The 20,963-nt window shown below is 43.8% G+C and overlaps 2 gene segments (V, D, J or C); both read right to left on the reverse strand.

The window, feature by feature from the left end:
• Positions 1 to 2,070: 2,070 nt before the first annotated feature.
• LOC124098436 (immunoglobulin heavy variable 3-74-like) lies at positions 2,071 to 2,637 on the reverse strand (the record flags this gene model as incomplete). The annotated part of the segment is given in 2 exon segments: positions 2,071 to 2,425; positions 2,530 to 2,637. Coding segments are annotated over 2 exon segments (401 nt in total), but the record flags the coding sequence as incomplete, so codon positions are not given.
• A 7,588-nt stretch (positions 2,638 to 10,225) lies between these two features.
• On the reverse strand, positions 10,226 to 11,279 carry LOC124098425 (immunoglobulin heavy variable 4-30-4-like). The segment is given in 3 exon segments: positions 10,226 to 10,243; positions 10,785 to 11,098; positions 11,184 to 11,279. Coding segments are annotated over 3 exon segments (378 nt in total).
• Positions 11,280 to 20,963: the final 9,684 nt, after the last annotated feature.

Below are 20,963 nucleotides of genomic sequence, written 5' to 3' on the forward strand. Positions count from 1 at the left end.
GCCATTTACAATAGCCTCAAAAACATAAAATACTTGGGAATCAACTTACTGAAATCACTGAAAGATCTATACAATAAAAACTACAGAACCCTAAAGAGAGAAATCAAAGAATACCTTAGAATATGAAAAGATCTACCTTGCTCTTGGATAGGCAGAATTAATATTATCAAAATGACCATGTTTCCAAAAGCACTGTATAGATTTAATGCAATTCTGATTAAAATACCAATGGCATTCCTCATAGAAAAGAAAAAGCAATCATGAAATTCATCTGGAAATATAAGAGACCCAGAACAGCTAAAGCAATCCTTAGCAGGAAGGGTAAAGCAGGTGGCCTCACTATACCAGAACTTAAACTATACTACAGAGCAATAGGAAAAAAAAAGACAGCATGGTATAGGCACCAAAACAGACTGGTAGACCAATAGTACAGAATAGAGGACACAGAGAAACTATAATTATCTGAGACAAAGGTGCCAAAAACATGCATTGGAGAAAAGATAGCCTCTTCAACAAACGGTGCTGGGAAAATTGGAAATTCATATGCAACAAAGTTAAATTAAACCCCTATCTCTCACCATGCACAAAAGTTAACTCAAAATGGATCAAGGACCTAGTAATTAAACCAGAAACCCTACATCTAATAGGAAAAAAAGTAGGCCTTAATCACCATCATGCAAGATTAGGCCCCAACTTCTTTAATAAGACTCCTATAGCACAAGAATTAAAACCAAGAATCAATAAATGGGAAGAAACCAAACTAAAAGTTTCTTCTCAGCAAAAGAAACAATCTGTGAGGTGAAGAGAGAGCCTACATCCTGGGAGCAAATTTTTACCCCTCACACCACACATCAGACAGAGCACTAATCTCTAGGGCATATAAAGAACATAAAAAGCTAAACACCAAAAAAACAAATAACCCAGTAAATAAATGGGCCAAGGACATGAACAGACACTTCTCAGAAGAGGATATTCAATCAATCAACAAATATATGAAAAAATGTTCATCATCTCTAGAAATTAGAGAAATGCAAATCAAAACCACTCTAAGATTTCATCTCATTCCAGTCAGAATGGCAGCTGTTATGAAGACAAACAACAAGTGATGGGGAGGATGTGGGGAAAAGGTACACTCATATGTTGCTGGTGGGACTGAAAATTGGTGCAGCCAAATTGGAAAGCAGTATGGAGATTCCTTGGAAAGCTGGGAATGGAACCACCATTTGACCCAGCTATCACTCTCCTGGGTCTATACCCAAAGGACTTAAAAACAGCATACTACAGGGACACATCCACATCAATGTTTATAGCAGCACAATTCACAATAGCTAAATGGTGGAGCCAACCTAGATGCCCTTCAGTGGATGAATGCATTAAAAAAAATGTGACATATACACACAATGGAATTTTGCTCATCAATAAGAGAAAAAAGCCATGGCATTTGAAGGTAAATGGATAGCACTGGAGAAGACAATATTAAGTGAACTTAGTCAATCCCAGAAAATTAAATGTTGAATGTTTTCTCTAATATAAGAAGGCTGCCTCATAGTGAGGTAGGGAGGGGGAGCATGGGAGAAATGGATGAATTCTAATTAGGCAAGGGGGTGGGAGGAAAAGTGAGGGGGCACAGATTAGCAAGGATGGTGGACTCTGATAGTCAATGTTATCCAAAGTACATGTATGAAGACATGAATTGGTGTGAATGTAATTTACATACAAACAGAGGTACGAAAAATTGTTCCATATGTGTAATAAAACTTGTGATGCCTTTTGCTGCCATGTATTTAAAAAAATAAAACAAATTGAAAAAAAAACAAATATATACGCACAGGGACACAAAGATTAACATGTGTACTGTGCAGCCTGACCTGAGAAGGTGGAGAGAGACACTCCTGACTCCATAAGAGAACAGCATGGGATGATCTGAGGCAGAAGAGACCTCCAGATTCTCCATGATGGGATCCAGGGACACACTGATCACCTGGAGAGAAACCATCCACTCTCCTATGCTGCTCTGAAGGGGGCACCTGAGGTCCTGTGTGCTGAGCGCCCTCTGCTGGCCCTGGGCACCGTGCAGGAGGTTTGTGTCTGGGCTCAAACTGAGATCCCCTCACTGTGTCTCTGGTACAGTAATAGGTGGCCGTGTCCTCAGCTCTCAGACTGCTCATTTGCAGGTAAAGTGTGTTCTTGGAGTTCTCTCTGGAGATGGTGAATCGGCCCTTCACAGAGTTGGCATAGTTTGTTGTACCACTACTTGGGTTAATTTCTCCAACCCACTCCAGCCCCTTCCCTGGAGCCTGGCGGACCCAGATCATCCAGTAGTTACTGAAGGTGAATCCAGAGGCTGCACAGGAGAGTCGCAGGGAACCCCCAGGCTGCACCAGGCCTCCCCCAGACTCCACCAGCTGCACCTCACACTGGACACCTGCAAACACAGAGGCAGCCTGGTCAGGACACTGGCACTCATCCACTCTCCCTCTGACTCCTGTCCACTCACACACTCAGGATCTCTGGTTCTCCATTCATTACCTTTGAAAACAGCCACCAGGAAAACCCAGCTGAGCACACTCTCCATGGTGAGCAGCTGTGTTCAGTCCTGATCACTGAGTGGGCTGAGCTGGGAGTCCAGGGCTGGGCTCCTGTGCAGAGCTGCAGGGTCAGGTGGGCTGGTTTTCATGAGCAGAGGGAGGCCCTATTTGCATGTCCTCCTGCTATATAGCAGCTCTTGTTGGAGGCCTTAGAGACATCTGTGCTCAGAGAAAACTTGAACATGTTAGAGAAGGTTGGTGGCATTTTATTCATGAAAGATTAGCTCATAGTATTAAACTTGTTGTTCACACTGTCCAGGAAGATGTAAGTGACAGGAATAGCCCAGTGTCTAGGCATGTGATTGTCCCTTCAATTCCTCTGCTCCATGAAGCAGTTCATGGACAGTACTGGACAGGGCTTGTGGGGTCTCTGGAGCCCCTTCTTGGATGAAGAACAGGGTGTGGGTTTGCAGAACCCAGTGTCCATCTAAGGATCATGAAGGTCCTGGTGGATGACAGTCCATCTTCAGAATTCTGGGCCACTGTCAGCTCACTGCGTCTGCCTCTGGCTTCCCACTCCCCTCTGCACCTTTGGCTGACTTGAAGCAGCTGTACTGATACATAAGAGTGTGAGCACAGCTGTGCCATCGTCCCCACCAGGGCAGCATTGAGGTCAGTGTGGAGCACAGGTCCCTGGACCCTTGTCCTCTCAGCTTCAGTCTGTGATGGTGCAGATGAGGAAAGTCCTTCAGCTGGGACCACAGATGTGGACAGCTCAGCTTGGCCAGCTCTCCCCTCTGCTCTACAGACCCATATGCTGTGTCCCCAGGCAGTATATCCCCACTGTCTGCAGCAGCTACAGCGTCCCAGATACCAGGAGCATCCCTGCAGTGCACCTGGATTTGGGCTTCTCCTTCATCCTGGAACAAAGTGCATGGACACTGTGCAGCCCTCCCCAGCCCACATGTGAAGCACCTGTCCTGCATTCCCTGGTCTTTGGGCCTCTCTGTCTCTGGGGACATCTGACTGGGGCAGAGCAAGTGGAAACCAGGCTGCTCTTCCCAGAGTCACTGCTGCTGTCCCTCAGGGTCAACCAGACACTTGGCCTCTGATCACCTGAACAGGATCTCAAGTGTTCTCAGACATTGGGCTTCTTGGCCTGTGGTTCTGGGGGCAGAGCTAGTGCAGGAGAAGCCATGTGGGTCACACTGGGTCAACCAGGAGAGGACAGGTCCACTTTTCAAGGTCCTGGGCTTGAAGAGGGTTAATCAAGTGAGTCCCTGTCACTGGTGGGTCAGCTCCAAGGTGGCTTTGTTTCACCACAGATGTGCAGTGGGTCTCCTTCAGTTCAGGCAGTCACATGATAAGGAAGGTCACCTTGTGGAGGCAGCCCTGTGTGTCCTTTATGGTCATGGTGGAGATGCCCTGGCATGTCACAGAGGTCACTGTGGGAGGTGAAGCAGCACAGCTGGTCACTAAGGTCACAGAGCTGTGATCTCCTGCTCTCTCAGACCCAGGAGAGAACCTTACCATCACCAGGAGCCTTTAGTTCCCTTTAACTATTGATGTGTCTCATGGAGACCACAGTTGAACTGTGTCCTTGTGAAATTTGATGACATCTTTGTCAATGCAGGTAATTAGGAATCTAGCAGATGATGGGGTTTACTGGTGATGCCCCAGGTGTGGATCAATGCCACTTCAATGGGAGACTCCCCAGGGCTGGTAGAGGCTTCCTGGCACCCTGAGCCCCAGTGCGACCCCAGCACCACTCAGGGGTCCAGCCTCGTCTGCCTCTCTTTGCCTCCTGCCTCCTGCCATGTGGTGCTGCAGCCTCAGGAGCCCTGGTCAGCAGCAACACCTGGGTGTTTGTACCCTGGTCTCCAGAACCTGCTGCAGCACAGCTCTTTCCTTGTGAATCCTCAGCCTCAGGAGTGACCTAGAGTAGTAGGGACTGATGCTGGACAGGACCTCTGCCCAGTGCGCACAGCTGTTGGAATGTACAGTCCACAAGATGTTTCCTTACTCCTCTCCCAGGGCTGTTGAGCCTTATTCTTGATCACATATTGGCCCTTAATGCACTTGTAGAAAATATGCATTCTATACAGGAAGATTGCAATTTAGCACAAAAGAATGGCATTCTGTCCCTCCTGGCATGGCCAGGAGCACATGGACCTAGCTGTAAGGCAGAGGGAGACCATCACCACACCATCCCTCATGTGGGGAAGCTACTGCAGCAGGTCCTGGAAAGAGAGAGGACAGTGGCCTCTTGAGATTGGAAGGTGCAGGGAGGGTAAGGGTGAGGGTGGGTGGTGAGGGCCATGTGCAGAGAGGGCCTTGTCCTGGGGCTCTGCAGATCACAGGGCAGCTGTGGCCCACAGCCAGGCTGTGCTTCACAGTGACTGGAGCAGAGCAGCTGGTGGGCTCCCCACACCAAGGAGGCACAGCCTGGGATCCACCATGGCACCTGGCATCTGGCACCCCTGTGTCAGGGTGCTGTCCTCTGCCTCAGTAGAGCTAGGTTTAGAGTAACTGTGAAAATTCGGCTGGAATCACCAGCTGTTGTCTGATGGAGTGAGATGCTGACATTCTTAATGATGTGGCTGATGAGATATCATTACATATGTAAGAAAAATATAACATATAATTGCTCATTCTGCCATCGAAGATAGCTGAAGAAGGAATTTTTCATTATTTCCATGGATTTAGGTTTCGAGATAGAGAAGCACTGTATGCCTGGGGTTTATATTTAATAGTGCCCATCTACAGTTGCTTAGCTTAACATGTTTGGCAACACAAAAATTGGGGTAATTGAATCCACTAAACTACTGATGAGATCAACATGGCATAAAATAAAAACAAATGAAATGGACTATTATTCCATGCATGGCTGTGAACTAATCTGTAGCCTAGTCTGAGGCAAAATTTGTGAAATCCATTATTTGACCACGTAAGTAACCAATTGGTTTATGTTGGAATAACTTTCCGTTTACAGCTAGCAGCTAGCAGCTATGAGCAGCTTGGAGTGCTTGAAGAATCTGCACTCGTTCAGGCCTGATAGGAAGGCCTGCAGGATGGGATGCTCTGCTCTAGTGAGCCGTCAGTGAAACCACATCCTTAGCTTTGTGGTTAGCATTGCCAAGCTGCCAGGCCAGGAAACTGATAGCTAGTGTTAGACCAGGACACAAGAAAAGACCACTGACTCCAATTAAAATCAAATTAAAGCAAGCTTATTATTTCAACAAGCCGGGCTGCCTCTCCCACCCAAAACCACAGGAACAAGACAGCCCCGCAGCTTTCTTGCAGTATAGCTTTATAGCCCAGAAAGTTACACAAAGGGGGTTACAGATAACAAAACTTTGATGAGCATAACATTTTTGCTGGCCCCGGCATCAGAATTTATGAAGGTCATTAGAGCCTCAGAGAGGGTCATTATCCGGCCAGGGAAGGCCAAGATTTAGGAGGCATCACTAAATTTCAGAGGGCTGGTATCTGGTCAAAGAGCCAGGCATGTGTGAGTTCAAGGCATGGGCAGACATTCCAAGTAGGCTCAAAATTTGCAGTAATTTATAATGAAGCTGAAGTTAGCTTTTCCTGGCTTTGTGGTGAGATGGTTCCCAATTTTAAGAGAAAATCAGGTTGGGTCTATCACTAGGAGCTTCAACATGGAACTCCTAACATAGAAACCCCCTCCTCTAGGGACAAAGACCCTTCCTGATGATAGCAATATTTAGAACATCCTCCTAGTGTGGTTACATTAGGCATAAGATGATTGGCTTATGGATACTATCTTGCTTGTGTATGATTGATGGGCACGCCCCATTTAAACCCTATAACAATTGTATGCATTCCAAAAATAAACTGAGCTACTGGACGACGACATGAGGTGGGTCTCCAGCCAGTTCTGTCACCAGCTACTGGAGTCTTTGTGTTGATTCCACATCTCTACCCCCCACCCCCACCCCCCCACTACCCCCCACTCCTGAGACATGGTAGCTGAGCAACTAATTGACAAGAACCACAGCAGGTTTATCTCAGCCTGAATTTGTATATAATGATTATGCAACTCTGAGAAGCTAAAGCTTTAAAAACATCTCACCACATTTATTTTATCTTCAGTTTCTTTTGCTAAGTCATCATAATTACCTGAATGTAAAGAAAATCATTTACATATCAACTAATGTGCTCATATTTTTAAAAATTCTTCTTTTTATAAAAAATTAAAAAAAATTCTCATTGATTTCTAATTATTAAATTGTGCACTTTTGTTTGTTGTGAGATTTTAGGAAGTTTGCAACTATCAACTACTTATTTACTATGGAAATTTGCTTAAAATTTATACTAAATTAAACTGCGTTTACTGGCAAAACATTTATGAGTAGTCTATCTACTAGCAGCTTCTTTCTTTAATCCCAAATGTTGAGATATTTAAAACTGTTGATATCTTTTCAGGATTTATTTAAAAGTTTTAAAGTACATGTATTTATTGAATTATATATGAGCCTATGTGTTTTATATATGTGTTCATATTTGGAATTTAAAAGTGCAATGGATAATTTGTTTAGATAAAATTAATTGGATATGAAAGAAAAAAAAACCTTTTCAACCTACAAATTCCTGAAATCTAATTTACATAAATACATTCTAATATTATACTCAGAATAGCAGGCTTAAACTCTAATACAGACTCTCTGCAGATGAAGGAGGTCATGTTTAGCGAAGGTGACCCCAGTATTCACCAGGGCTCAGGAGATAGCTGAGTGATCCCCCTGAGCAAGTCTTGAGGTTTCAATGAGGCAGAGGACACAGGAAGTAGAACATTGTGGAAATTGAAGCACTCAGAAAATGCCCTGTGGATGCAGATGCAGTATATACTGTTTTGCAAGAGCAAAACCTTTTATTTAAAAAATAGAACAGAGAGAGAGGGACAGAGGGTCCTCTGCAGAGGAGGGGTCCAAGTTGGTGCCTGAGGGAGTGGGGGTCCTGCCCCTTACAAAGAGTTTAGATTTCCTCTGTTCTCATCCCCTCCTCCTCCCAACCTGACCCTGTGACACAAAAGGTGGAGGGATCCAGAGTGGGAAAGGAGCTCCCCAAGGGTGCAGCAGGAAGGGAGCTGCCCAGGGCTACTCACTAACACCTCCAAGCAGGGAGGAGCAGGTCCCTGGAGGCAGGGATCCTTGGCAGCAGCTTGGAGGAGGGAGGTGCCCTGGAGGTGTTAGCATTTTATCTCCTGCAGAGTCAGCCCCCATCTTGCTGACCCAGTCACTCATCACCTACACTGAAGGACCTGTGCCACCCCCACCTGACATCAGTCCCCCTCTGAAAATGGAACCCTGACTGCTGTAAGGGGAAATGGGTGACTGCCTTGGCTGATTCTGTGTGACAGGGGGCGACGAGGGGCAAGAAGCTTGGGTTTTCCTTTAGGAATGGTTTGGATTAGTCAAAGGATCTGTGGCAACATTCTGGAAATATGATTTTTGTTCCCTAAAACACTAAAATACAAAAAAAATTGCACATTGTATTGTTATGGCCAAGCTATATGGGCAATGACCAAGCAGACTCCACTTTGCCCTGAGACCCCACATCATGTAACACATGCTTCTCCCAGGAAAGCCCCACCTCTGTCCCCATCTACAGTTGCTTAGCGTAGCATGTTTGGCAACACACAGTGACAAGTCTTACACAATGTAACAGTGTTCTTCCTTTGGTTGCTGTTTTTCTTGGACAATGTGCCCTGTCAGAGATTGAGTGTGTAGACATTGGTAACCATTCTTTATCTTGTGCCCAACTGGGGACGTGTTGGCCCACTCTCTTTTCTTCCTATGATTTTAGATCTTATGATATTTATTTATGGTTTTGAAATACAGCAGCAACCCCTTATGCTTTAATGTGGTTTTGGACTATAAAAGGTGTACTCAAACCCCAGGATGGGGTCAAAGGGTGTACTTGCAGCCTACCCCTTGGCCCACCAGCTGGTGGATCTGAACCTCCAACTGATGAAAAAATGCTCCATCTCCTACTTTAAGATCAACATGGAGATTTATTGCAATCTGACTTGAACATTTTGAAGGCCCCAGTGAGATGATCCTTGGAGTCAAGACTGTGGCTCTGGGACACAAGGGAATCCTGGATCCTCTGAAGATACCAGAGGTGACCCCACTCATAGTTTTGGAGCTCTCTGTGAAGTGCTGGACATTTTGTGGTGACTGATTTGAGTGTTCCTATGAAAGCTCTGGTGTGATGCACATCTGTAAATCCAGAGGCTTTGAAGGAGGATAGTGATACTGCAGGTTATCGGTGAGGAGTCCTGCTTCCCCACAGGTTGAAGTTTGAACGTTAGAGAAACACAGGGAGGCAAGCATATGAAGCAGGGTTTGCTTAAAAAGGGGTGACCTAGACTTCTCCTACGAGGGAGAAGGGGCCCTAGCTGGTGTCCTGGTATCCCGAGAAGTGAGGTGTTCTGCACTTTTATATGTCCCAGGATTCCTTTGTTCTCCTGTCTTTCCCCCTTATCTTTCTCCTTCCTGTGGACATGACTAGGCCCAGGAGTGCTGGGTGGGAGGGCCAAAGGTGGGAACCAGGTGGGCTGAAGGGGGAAGGGCAGGTGGAGTAGACAAGGATATATTAACAACCCTAGAGCACCCTGGAGGGAGGGGCAATTCCTGGGGCAGGTTACCCTGGCAACAGGTTGGAGCAGGGGCAGGTTCTACATAAGATCCCTCAGGGGACAGTGTCCAACTTCCCAGATTCACTCAAAATTGGCCTCCTTGACTGACCTGACTCAATTTACCTGTCTACACTGACTGCCTAATTCTGGCTTCAATGGAAGTGCATGTGTTGGGAGGTCCCTCATTTGCTCTATCTTAATTGTAAAGCCTCAGAGGTTCCAAGTGCCTGATAGTAAATGTTTTGAAGTGTGTCAGGGGCTCCTCTGGGGGTGTATCAGCACTTGATTGTAAATCTTTCCAAGTGTTTCAGGTGCTTGATTGTAAAGCCCAAAGGTGTATAAAGTGATCTTGAGCCTGAGGAGGCCTTGGTCCAGACCCAGCAGAGCTCCCATAAGTGGATCCTGAGGAGGGTCTGGAGGCTGGGATTATGTGGAGGAGAGTGACTTTCTTGTGTTTTTGTCTTGTCCTATTTGTTGTTTGCTATGGTTTGTTCCCATGTTGTCTGTTTAGGTTGATCTCCATTTCAGTTTGCTCATAACTTTTTTTCCCCCAACTTTTTCACTAGTGAGACAAGATGGGGACTGGTGACCTACCACCTTTGGACACAGTCACACTCGCTGCCTGGTTAAATTCTTGTCTCTCACCTTCCTTTTATTTCTGCCCATTGTTTGACTGTTAGCCTCCTTGTGGGAAACCTAATCCCACCTGGCCTGACACCTACCTAAAAAACAATGGTTAAAAAGATTTTCAACTGGGCTGACTAAAGCTTGCATTGAAAGGGCTGCCAAGAGATGTTAAAAGTAAAAGCCAAAGGTCATAAAGCATGTGGAGATTGCCTTCATTTAGGAACTGGCCAGGTGGTCAGCAGAGTAGACAGACAGTTCCTACAGAGGTCAGCTTAGAACTAGAGAGTTTTTAGGATCATCATTTCTAAGATATATAAAGTATCCTTTTGTCTAGGAAACTTGGCTTTTGTCTCTCAGCCCCAGATACTCACAGCAGCAACAACAAAACCTCAAAAAACTTAAAGGGTTACAGAATCACTTCCAACTATTGGAGGTGACCCAAAAGAGTTTTTAACTGTGACAGTCCAGGTGCTAAATGTGTTTCAAAATGCCAGGCTAAGATTTTTGTGGCCCCTATGAAGAGACCAGAAACAACAGTTTAGAATGGGACCCTGACTTGCGGGAACTCTCCTGAGGGGACCCATGGATCTGCCTATTGAGGAAGTTCCTTCAGGGAGAAATAAGTCCCTGGCCTTTGTCTATGTTCCCTTAACTCTTGTCACCTCTGATGACAAAACCTCATCAGGAAGGAAGCCAGGAAAGCTTTTAAAATTCTGACCTGAGACAGGTGGAGAAAGACACTCCTGACTCCATAAGAGAAGAGCATGGGATGATCTGAGGCAGAAGAGACATCCAGATTCTCCATGATGGGATCCAGGGAGACACTGATCACCTGGAGAGAAACCATCCACTCTCCTCTGCTGCTCTGAAGGGGGCACCTGAGCTGCTGTGTGCTGAGCGCCCCCTGCTGGCCCTGGGCACCCTGCAGGAGGTTTGTGTCTGGGCTCACACTGAGGTCCCCTCACTGTGTCTCTGGCACAGTAATAGGTGGCTGTGTCCTCAGTGGTCAGGGAGTTCAGCTGCAGGGAGAACTGGTTCTTGGACGTGTCTCTGGAGATGGACACTCGGCTCTTGAGGGATGGGCTGTAGTAAGTGCTACCATCATAACCTATGCACCCTATCCACTCCAACCCCTTCCCTGGGGGCTGACGGATCCAGTTCCAGCAGTAAACACTGGTTGTGATGGAGAATCCAGAGACAGCACAGGTGAGGGACAGGGTCTGCGAGGGCTTCACCAGGCCAGGTCCTGACTCCTTCAGCTGCACCTGGCACAGGAAACCTGGGGACAAGGAGAGTCACACTCTGTCAGTCATCTGCAGTCACAACCTCCCTATGGACCCAGATCTGACACTGGGGACACTCACCTTGGGGAGCTGTGACCAGGCACAGGACAAGACCCAGCAGCCTCATCTTCTAGACCACACCTGCCTTCCCAGAGACCTCAGCCCTGTGTGAGCAGAGAGCTGGGAGCTCCCACAGCCCAGAGGGCCTTTGAACCCAGAGCAGGAGGAGGGATTTGCATGTGGGGGAGGCTCTTCTGATATCTGGAGAGGCTGAGGTCAGGCTGCCCAGGTCCTCTGTGCTCCTGAGATGTGTCCCTGTCTTGAACCCAAGTGGAGCTTTACCTGTGAGAGGAGAGCAGGTGGTTTCAGGGGTGCTGGAAGGCTGTCAGAGGGGGAGCCCACCCTGCTGAGCCCACCCTGCCTCCTCCAAGCCCTTCCTCCCTGCACCTGGGAGGGTGTCAGAGTGGCAGGAACATGCCCAGCATGCAAGAGGCCCAGGTTCACCTCCCAGCCCTGAAGGAGAAGCCCTCAGTGATGACTGAACAGAGCCCAGGGCTGAGGATAGGGTTCCCCACATCAAGGAGAAGAGCCCCCTTTGTTCTCAGGACTAGTTCTTCTCTTTCATCTCTGAGATTTGGGGCTACAGACTGAGCAGGAGAGGAGGGAGCAGGGTCTCAGGAGGGGAGGGGCTTCCTGCTGTGTGCCCACTGCCCTCCCCACCCTGTGCCCTGCTTGTCCTCCTGACTGTCCAGCCAATGCCTGTGGACAGCAGTGGGTGGGAATCTGCCCTGAGCTCTTCCCCTCACCTGTCCGGCCCTCTGGTCTCCACCAGGAGAGGACAGGATGGAGGTGCTGGGCCAGGTGAGAGTCCTGGGGGCAGAGGCAGCTCTCAGCTGCAGCCTGAGGCTGAGAGCCCCTGAGTCCCCCAGAGCAGCAGAGCCAGGCTGACAGCGGACAGGACGGCATGCAGGGCAGGCTGGGTGAGGGAGGAGGCCCAGTCCCCTTCCCTGTGCAGCATCCCTGCAGTGAGACCTGCCTTGCCCACAGCCCAGCATTTGGAGAGAACAGTGGACACTGTCTTTAGTGAGGTGGGGTCACTGAGAGGGCAGGTGTAGTGGCTGACCTCCTGATGAGGTTCAGGAATTGACCTCCTGCCTAACTGAGTGAGCACAGCACACTAATAAGACATGTGGCTCCTCTCCTTGTTCCCTGTGGTGTTGACCATGAACTCCCTGCAAACACTGAGCCTGCAGCACCCACCTCCTGGTCCTGGGGTGGCTCAGGTAAGACCTGCTGGTCTCCATGTTTTCACCACCTGCAAATCCATGTGTGCCCCTAAGTGAAGTTTCCAAGTCCTAGCAAATCATCTGATTAGAAAGCTGTTCTTCCAGGCATCTGACTAGAAGGCATCCTAAGATGACCCCACCTCCTGACATGGGGATCCTGGAGCCCTCCATGTGACAGTCTTACCCATCTCACCTGTGCCAGGTGTGGGGTCTTCCCCACTTCACCTCTTCCAGGGCTTCAGTTTGCTTTCACCATTCAGCACAAAGTGTTCATGAAAATAAGCAAAACTTAGTGGATGTACGATGTGGCATAAGAAAACCTCCTAAAATATATCAATATTTGACAGCATTTTAGCACTTAACCAAATTTCTGAGAATACAGAGGAGGAAAAGCTTCCTTTGGGTTATGACTTAGGATGTTGGAGTACATGGTGGCAAGTCCTTAGCTCTGGCCAGGGAGGGAGAACACCATGGCAGAAGGGCGTGGAGGAGGAAAGCATCTCAGGACATGGCCACCAGGAAGCAGGTGAGCTCCATCCAACAGGGACACAGAGTGACCCCCAAAGGCACTCCACACTGATCCAAGTATTCCAGCCACCCCCACCTGCCTACAGTTGCTGCAAGTCAATCCATGTTAGTGGATTAATCCACTGTAGGTTTGAGCTCTGGTAATCTAGTCCTCTCTTCTTTGTCTCACAAGTGAGTTTGTGGGCCACCTCATATGTGAACCATGACAGCAAATGCCTGGTCCTGGTAATCCTTCCACCTGGTCAGTTTCCAGGGGATTTAATCACCTCATTTCATATTGACATAAAGTTCCCAGGGAAATAACCGATTGTGTGAGATGTTACGGTTACCTCCTGGATATATAAATCAGGATCAATAAGGTTGAAATTATTGGAAAAGAGCTTGGATAAAGCCTGTCCCAATTAGCAATAGCCAGAAGGGGTGGTCTAGTGAGCAGGGCCCAATTTACCTGATGGGGGCTTCACTGTTAGCAGTGAGCATTGCACACAGTAGGACCACCATCATAGGCCCAGGGATGGGTTTGCACCAGGCAAAGAGGCCGATCTGGTGGCTTGGTCAACAGGACCTTTAAGATCAACCCAGTTACTTTACGTGAGGTCTGCTTGTGTTGTTGAGGTCTTTGCCTGTGAGGTTTTTCCTCCAGAGTTAGTTCCTTCATCTCCTTGGTTGGTGGTTCTGGGGGTCCAGGGCTTGACTTTTTTAGCAGGCACCCAGCTGGGGTGAGCTCCTGTTAACTTATGCAAACCCTCCACCTGTGGTTAGGAGAGACCCCAGACCATCAGATGCACTTGTTATGGGATCCCTCCATGAGACCATAGGTAGAGGGAGAGCCCCGTGAGGGGACCCCATGTTTATAGGCTGCTGTGTCTGTAGAACATTTTGACATTGAAAGAAAATTTGAAGCAAGTAAGGTTATTTTCAAGGCATCATGAGGGGACTTGGTATAGCTTCTCTCTCTGTTTGGTAGCATGTCTTTAATTCCTTGTGTGTTCTTTCTATGATGCCTTGAGCCTAAGGGTTGTAGGGGATCCCAGTTAAGTGCTGTATATGCCATTCACTGCAAACTGCCTGAAATGCCTTGCTAGTACAGTCTGGCCCATTGTCAGCTTTAATAGAAATGGGAACGTTTGTGATTCCAAAACATTGAAGTACATGGGTGATGACCCTTTTTTTGGTGTCTTCTGTGGGGACTGTGGCCATTACACAGCCTGAATAGATATCAATGATTATACAAATATATTTTAAATTTTCAAAGGTGCATAATGAGTGACATCCATTTGCCATAAAGCACTATATGTTAACCCTCAGGGATTCACTCCAGCAGGTTGTAAAGGGCCAATGGGGAGAGAAGGTGCACATTTTTTGCAGTCTCTGACTAGCTGTCTGCAAGCCTCCTTAGTCCTGCTTTTATGCAGCTGTCATGGCTGAGGCCAGCAGAGAGGCTTGAGCTGGTGGTGTCCCTGTATCCTGGGTGACCAAAATCCAGTCATCCATTGTGTCATTGTGTACTGGTGCCACTCCTGCTCTGTGTTCTTCTTTAGTCCATCCCAGATCAACTCCTTGGCTAAGGCTGTTCTAGGTCCTTCATGAGACACCTTACCTTCTACACCTTGTTTACTCTCTCAGTAAACTGGCAAGTCCTCCATGGCTCTCTACCTTAATCACTGTATAGAGACAGTACCTGCCCCAGCTTGTAATGTCCCCAGGCTCTCAGAGCACAGAGCCACACCTGGTCACAATGCTTTTGTGGGCCAAATTATTGCTCTTCAAAAGGAGGTCTGCCTCCTGGAATGGGTTCCTGGGAGACCATGGCTTGGGCCTGCCTGGTGGCCTGGTCATTTCTAAGCTGTCATAGTCCCTTGCTGGCTTGGGCATTGCCCCATAAGGAGGCAGTTGCCATGGACTCAGGGAAGGATATAACCTTTGCCTGTCAGTAGAAGGTGCCCCTGCACATTTGTGGTCACCTCTTCCTGCACATGAAGGCCAGCAGCACCATGTCCTGCCTCTCTCCCTCCTGCAGCTGTGGGGTTGCTGGCTGTGAAGTAGATTCTCACCCCTTTCCTGTGCCTGCTGTGGGTGCTTGCTTTGAAGTAGATTGCCACCCCACCTTTTTCCTCTTGCCTGTGTGTTTTCTTGACCAGTCTCACCAAAGATTTGTCCATTTTATTGATCTTTAAAATGACAGAGCTTTTTTTTCATTGATATTTTGTACTGTTGGTTTTATTCTCTGTTTCATTTATGTCCACTTTATGTCAACAAGACTTCTATATTTTTAATATTTTATTTGATCAGCTCAATTACATATAATTATTTGGCATATTAAAAATTAAAAATGCATAAACAAAATGTTATGAGTAATTTCTGCCTACCTGTATTTTCTATATGAAATTTCTCTGTCATAACCTTCTCAAATTATTACCTGTTCTTCATACCAAATATAAATACAGTAATTTTCATTTGCCTTACGTCCCTAATATCATTATATATCTAATTAATAATCATATTGTGTACAATACCTTTTCATAAGTGAACAAACATGATATTGCAACTGATTAACAGAGTTTTCCCAATTGTTTACTTTCCCAGTGGATTAGTTTCTGTCTCCTGTGCTTCACTGAAACCTCAGGACTTGCTCTGGGGGCCTCCCTCAGCTCCTTCCAGGGCCCAGTTGGATGCTGGGATCTCTTTCCCTAAACATGATCCCTCACTTGCACACAGTCTGTGTGTGATTGCTTAGGTCTGCTTTATTTCTAGGGGTGGGTTTCAGGGGTTCTCTAGCTCTGAGCCACATCCCCCACTGATTTGTATGTTATTTAGAGGTAGGAACTTATTTATTTTCTTAGTGCCTTGCCTTTTCTGAGGCTTTGAATTTACAATCCTCCTGCCTCAGCCTCCTGAGCCACCGGGAGTACAAGGGTGTGTCATTGCACCCTGCCTATGCCTGCTTCTGTGAGTGTAATATTTGGACTTAGTTATATGAATTAATTTCAGGGATTTGACAGTTGAAAACCTTTTATTTATTTGTTTTTCTTCTAATTTGTTATATGTGACAGCGATATGCTGACAATTTATATTACAGATAGAGAACACAAGTTTTTCATATTTCTGGTTGTACACAAAGTATAGTCACACCATTCATGTATTTACACATGTACTTAGGATAATGATGTCCATCTCATTCCACCGTCTTTTCTACACCCATACCCCTCAATTCCCCTCCCACCTATTTGCCCTATCTACAGTCCCTCCCATGCTCCACTCCTCCCAATGCAATTATGAGTCAGCATTATTATATCACAGAAAACATTCAGCTTTTGGTATTTTGGTATCAGCTAACTTCATGTAACATTGTATTCTCCAACTCCATCCATTTACCTGCAAATGCTATGATTTTAATCTTTTTTAATGCTGAATAGTATTCCATTGTGTATATATACCATGTTTTATTTTTCCATTCATTTACTGAAAGGTATCTATGTTAATTCCACCATTTAGCTATTGTGAGTTGTGCTGCTATAAATAATGATGTGGCTGTGTCTCTGTATTATGCCATTTTAAAATCCTTTGGTTGTAGTCCAAGGAGAGGGATAGCTGGGTCAAATGGTGGTTCCATTCCCAGATTTCCAAGGAATCTCCATACTGCTTTCCATATTGGCTGCACCAATTTGCAGTCCCACCAGCAATGTATGAGTGTGCCTTTTCCCCACATCCTCCCCAACACTTATTGTTGTTTGTATTCTTGATAACAGCCATTCTGACTGGAGTGAGATGAAATCTTAGAGTAGTTTTGATTTGCATTTCTCTACTAGCTAGAGATGTGGAACATTTTTCTATGTTTGTTGATTGATTGTATGTCCTCTCCTGAGAAATGTCTGTTGAGTTCCTAAGCCTCTTTATTGATTGGGTTATTTGTTTCTTTGGTGTTTAGATCTCTGGGTTCTTCATATATCCTAGAGATTAGTGCCCTATCTGATGTGTGTGTGGTAAAAATTTGCTCCCAAAATGTAGGCTCTCTATTCCCTGCACTGATTGTTTCTTTTGATAGGAAGGAGATTTTTAGTTTGAATCCACCCCATTTATTGATTCTTGATTTTAATTCTTGCACTACAAGTGTCTTATTAAGGAAGTTGAGGCCTAATCAGACATGATGGAGACTTGGGCCTACTTTTTCTTTTATTAGATGCAGTGTCTCTGGTTTAATTCCTAGGTCCTGATACACTTTGAGTGGAGTTTTGTGAATAGTGAAAGATAGAGTTTTAATTTCATTAATTTCATTTTGTTGCATAGTGTTTTCCATTTTTCCCAACACCATTTGTATAATATACTATCTTTTCTCCAATGTATGTTTTTCTGCCATTGTCTAATATTCGATAACTGTAATTATGTGGGTTAGTCTCTGTATCTTTTGTTCTGTACCATTGATCTACAGGTCCATTTTGGTAACAATGCTGTTTTTGTTACTATTGCTCTGCAATAGGGTTTAAGGTCTGGTGTAGTGCTATCACCTGCTTCACTCTTCTTGCTAAGGACTGCTTTAGCTATTCTGGATCTTATATTTTTATAGATGAATTTCAGGACTGTTTTTTTCTATTTCTATGAGGAATGTCATTGGGATTTTAATTGGAATTGCATTATTAAATCAGTATAGTGCTTTGGTATTATGGTCATTTTGACAATATTAATTGTGCCTATCCAAGGACATGGGAGATCTTTCCATCTTCTAAAATCTTCTTTAATTTCATCCTTTAGCATTCTGTAGTTTCTGTTACAGAGGTCTTTCACCTTTTTCATTCAGCTGATACACAAGTGTTTTTATTTTTTTATTTTTTGAAGCTGTTGTAAATGGTCTTAGTTTTCCTTGTTTCTCTTTCAGAGGATTTGCACTAATACACCAAAATGCCTTTGACTTATGGATGTTGATTCTATATTCTGCTACTTTGCTGAATTCCAGAACTAGTTCTAAAAGTTTTCTGTTGGAATTTTTTGAGTCTTCTAGGTATAGAATCATATCACAAGTAAAGAGTGCTACTTTGAGTTCTTTTCCTATCCATGTTCCTTTAATTTCCTTTCTGTCTAATTGCCCTGACCAGTGTTTCAAGAACTATGTTATATAGAAGTGGTGAAAGAGAGCATCCCTCTCTTTTTCCAGTTTTTAGAGAGAAATCTTTCAATTTTTCTCTGTTTAGAATGATGTTGGCCTGGGGTTACCATAGATAGCTTTTGTGATGTTGAGAAATGTTCCTGTTATCCCTAGTTTTTCTAATGTTTTGAACATGAAGAGGTGCTGTATTTTGCCAAATGATTTTTCTGCATCCATTGAGATGATCAAACGATTCTTATCTTTAAGTCTATTGATGTGATTAATTACATTTATTGATTTCCATATATTGAACCATCCTTGCATTCCTGGGATGCACCCCACTTGGTTGTAGTGTACTATCTTTTTGATATGTTTTTATATTTGATTTGCCAGAATTTTATTGAGAATTTTTCATGTATGTTCATTAGAGATATTGGTCTGAAATTTTCATTCTTTGATGTGTCTTTGTCTGGCTTTGGAATCAGGGTGATATTGGCTTCATAGAATAAATTTGGAAGTGCTCCTCTTTTTCTCATTTATGAAATAATTTGAAGAGTATTGACATAAGTTCTTTTAAAAGGTCTTGTAGAACTCAGTTCTGTATCTTTCTGGTTCTGGGATTTTCTTTCTTGGATGGCTTCTGGTGAAATCTTTTTTTTCACTTGAAATTGATCTGTTTAAACTGTATGTAGCATCCTGATTCAATTTGGGCAAATCATATGTCTCTAGAAATTTGTCAGTGACTTTGATATCTTCTATTTTATTGGAGTACAAGCTTTCAAAATAATTTCAAATTATCTTCTTTATTTCTGTAGTGTCTGTGGTGATGTGTTCTTTTTCATCATGTATGTTAGTAACTTGAGTTTTCTCTCTCCTTTTCTTCATTAGTATGGCTAAGGGTCGGGCAATTTTTCTTAAGTTTCTCAAAGAATCAACTTTTTATTTTGTCAATCTTTTCAATTGTTTCTTTTGTTTCAATTTCATTGATTTCATCTTTGATTTTAATTATTTCCTATCTCATACTGCTTTTGGTGTTGATTTCTTCTTCTTTTTCTAGGGCTTTGAGATGTAAAGTTGAGTCATTTATTTGTTGAGTTTTTCTTCTTTTAAGAAAAAAAAATTCCATGCAATAAACTTTTCTCTTATAACTGTCTTAATAATGTTTCAGCGATTTTGATATGTTGTGTCAGTGTTTTCATTTATCTCTAAGAATTTTTAAATCTTTTTCTTGATATCTTTTGCAATACATTGTTCATTTAGTAGCATATTATTCAGTCTCCAGGTGTTGGAGTTGCTTATATTTTTTATTTTATTATTAATTTCTAATTTTATTTATTTATGATCTGATAGAATGCAGGGTAGTATCTCTACATTTTTGTATTTTCTAAGAGTTCCATTGAGGCATAATACATGTTCTATTTTAGAGAAGAATCCAGGTGCTGCTGAGAAGAAAGTGTATTCATTCATTGATGGATCAAATATTCTATATATGTCAGTTGAGTCTAAGTTATTGATTGTATTATTGAGTTCAATAGTTTCTTTGTTCAGCTTTTGTTTGGAAGATCTATCCAGTGGTGACAGAGGTGTGTTAAAGCCACTCATAATTATTGTGTTGTGGACTATTTGACTCCTGAACTTGAGAGGAGTTTTTTTTTTTTTTTTAATGTAGATTCTGCATTTTGGAGGGCATATAAATTTATAATCATTATGTCTTGTTGATGAATGGTTCCCTTAAGCAGTATGAAATATTCTTCTTTATACCTTTTGATTGACTTATGTATGAAGTCTACTTTATTTGATTTGAAGATGGAAATCCCTGCTTGCTTCCACAGTCCAGTTCAGTGGTATGATTTTCCCCAACATTTCACCTTTAGTTTGTGTATATCTCATCCTCTGAGATGAGTCTCCTGAAGGCAGCATATTCTTGGGTCTTTCTTTTAATCCAATTGGCTAGCCTATGTCTTTTGATTTGTGAGTTATACCATTTACATTCATGGTTATTATTGAGATATGATTTCTATTCCCAGGCATTTTGTTTATTTTTGGTATTTAACTTGACTTGTTTTTTCCTTTGATTGGTTTTTCCTTTGGTGCAATACACCCTCTGTTGATTTTCCTTAGTTGTTTTCATTTTCTCTGCATGGAATATTTTGCAGAGTATGTTTTGTAATGCAGGGTTTCTAGCTGAAAGTTCTTTTAACTTTTGTTTATTATGAAAGGTTTTTATTTCATCATCAGTTCTAAAGATTAATTTTGCTGGGTACAAGATTTTTGGTTGGCATCCATTTTCTTTCAGAGCTTGATGTATTTTTTTTTCAGGATCTTCTAGCTTTCAGGGTCAGGGTTGAAAAATCTGTACGTAACCTAATTGATTTTTCTCTGTACATATTCTGATTCCTTTCTCTTGTAGCTTTTAAAATTCTCTTCTTATTCTTTACACAAGGCATTTTTATTATAATGTTTCATGCATGGATCTGTTGTGGTTTTGTACATTTGTCATTCTGTAAGTCTCTTGTATTTGGTTTTCCAATTCATTCTTCATGTTTGGAAAATTTTCTCTTATTATTTTATTGAATAGATTGTTCATTCCTTTGTTTTGGAACTCTATGCCTTCCTCTATCCCAATAACTTTTATTTTTTTAATTTTTTTTAAATTTTTATTGTTGGCTGTTCAAAACATTACATAGTTCTTGATATATCATATTTCACACTTTGATTCAAGTGGGTTATGAGCTCCCATTTTTACCCCATATACAGATTGCAGAATCACATCAGTTACACATCCATTGATTTACGTATTGCCATACTAGTGTCTGTTGTGTTCTGCTGCCTTTCATATCCTCTACTATCCCCCTCCCTTCCCCTCCCCTCCCCTCTTCTCTCTCTGCCCCCTCTACTGACATTCATTTGTCCCCCTTGTATTATTTTTCCCTTTCCCCTCAATTCCTCTTGTATGTACTTTTGTAT

This window comes from Marmota monax, unplaced genomic scaffold, assembly GCF_021218885.2.
Source record: "Marmota monax isolate L192 unplaced genomic scaffold, Marmota_monax_Labrador192_F-V1.1 WCK01_AAM20220418_F8-fsc00499, whole genome shotgun sequence".
NCBI lineage: Eukaryota > Metazoa > Chordata > Mammalia > Rodentia > Sciuridae > Marmota > Marmota monax.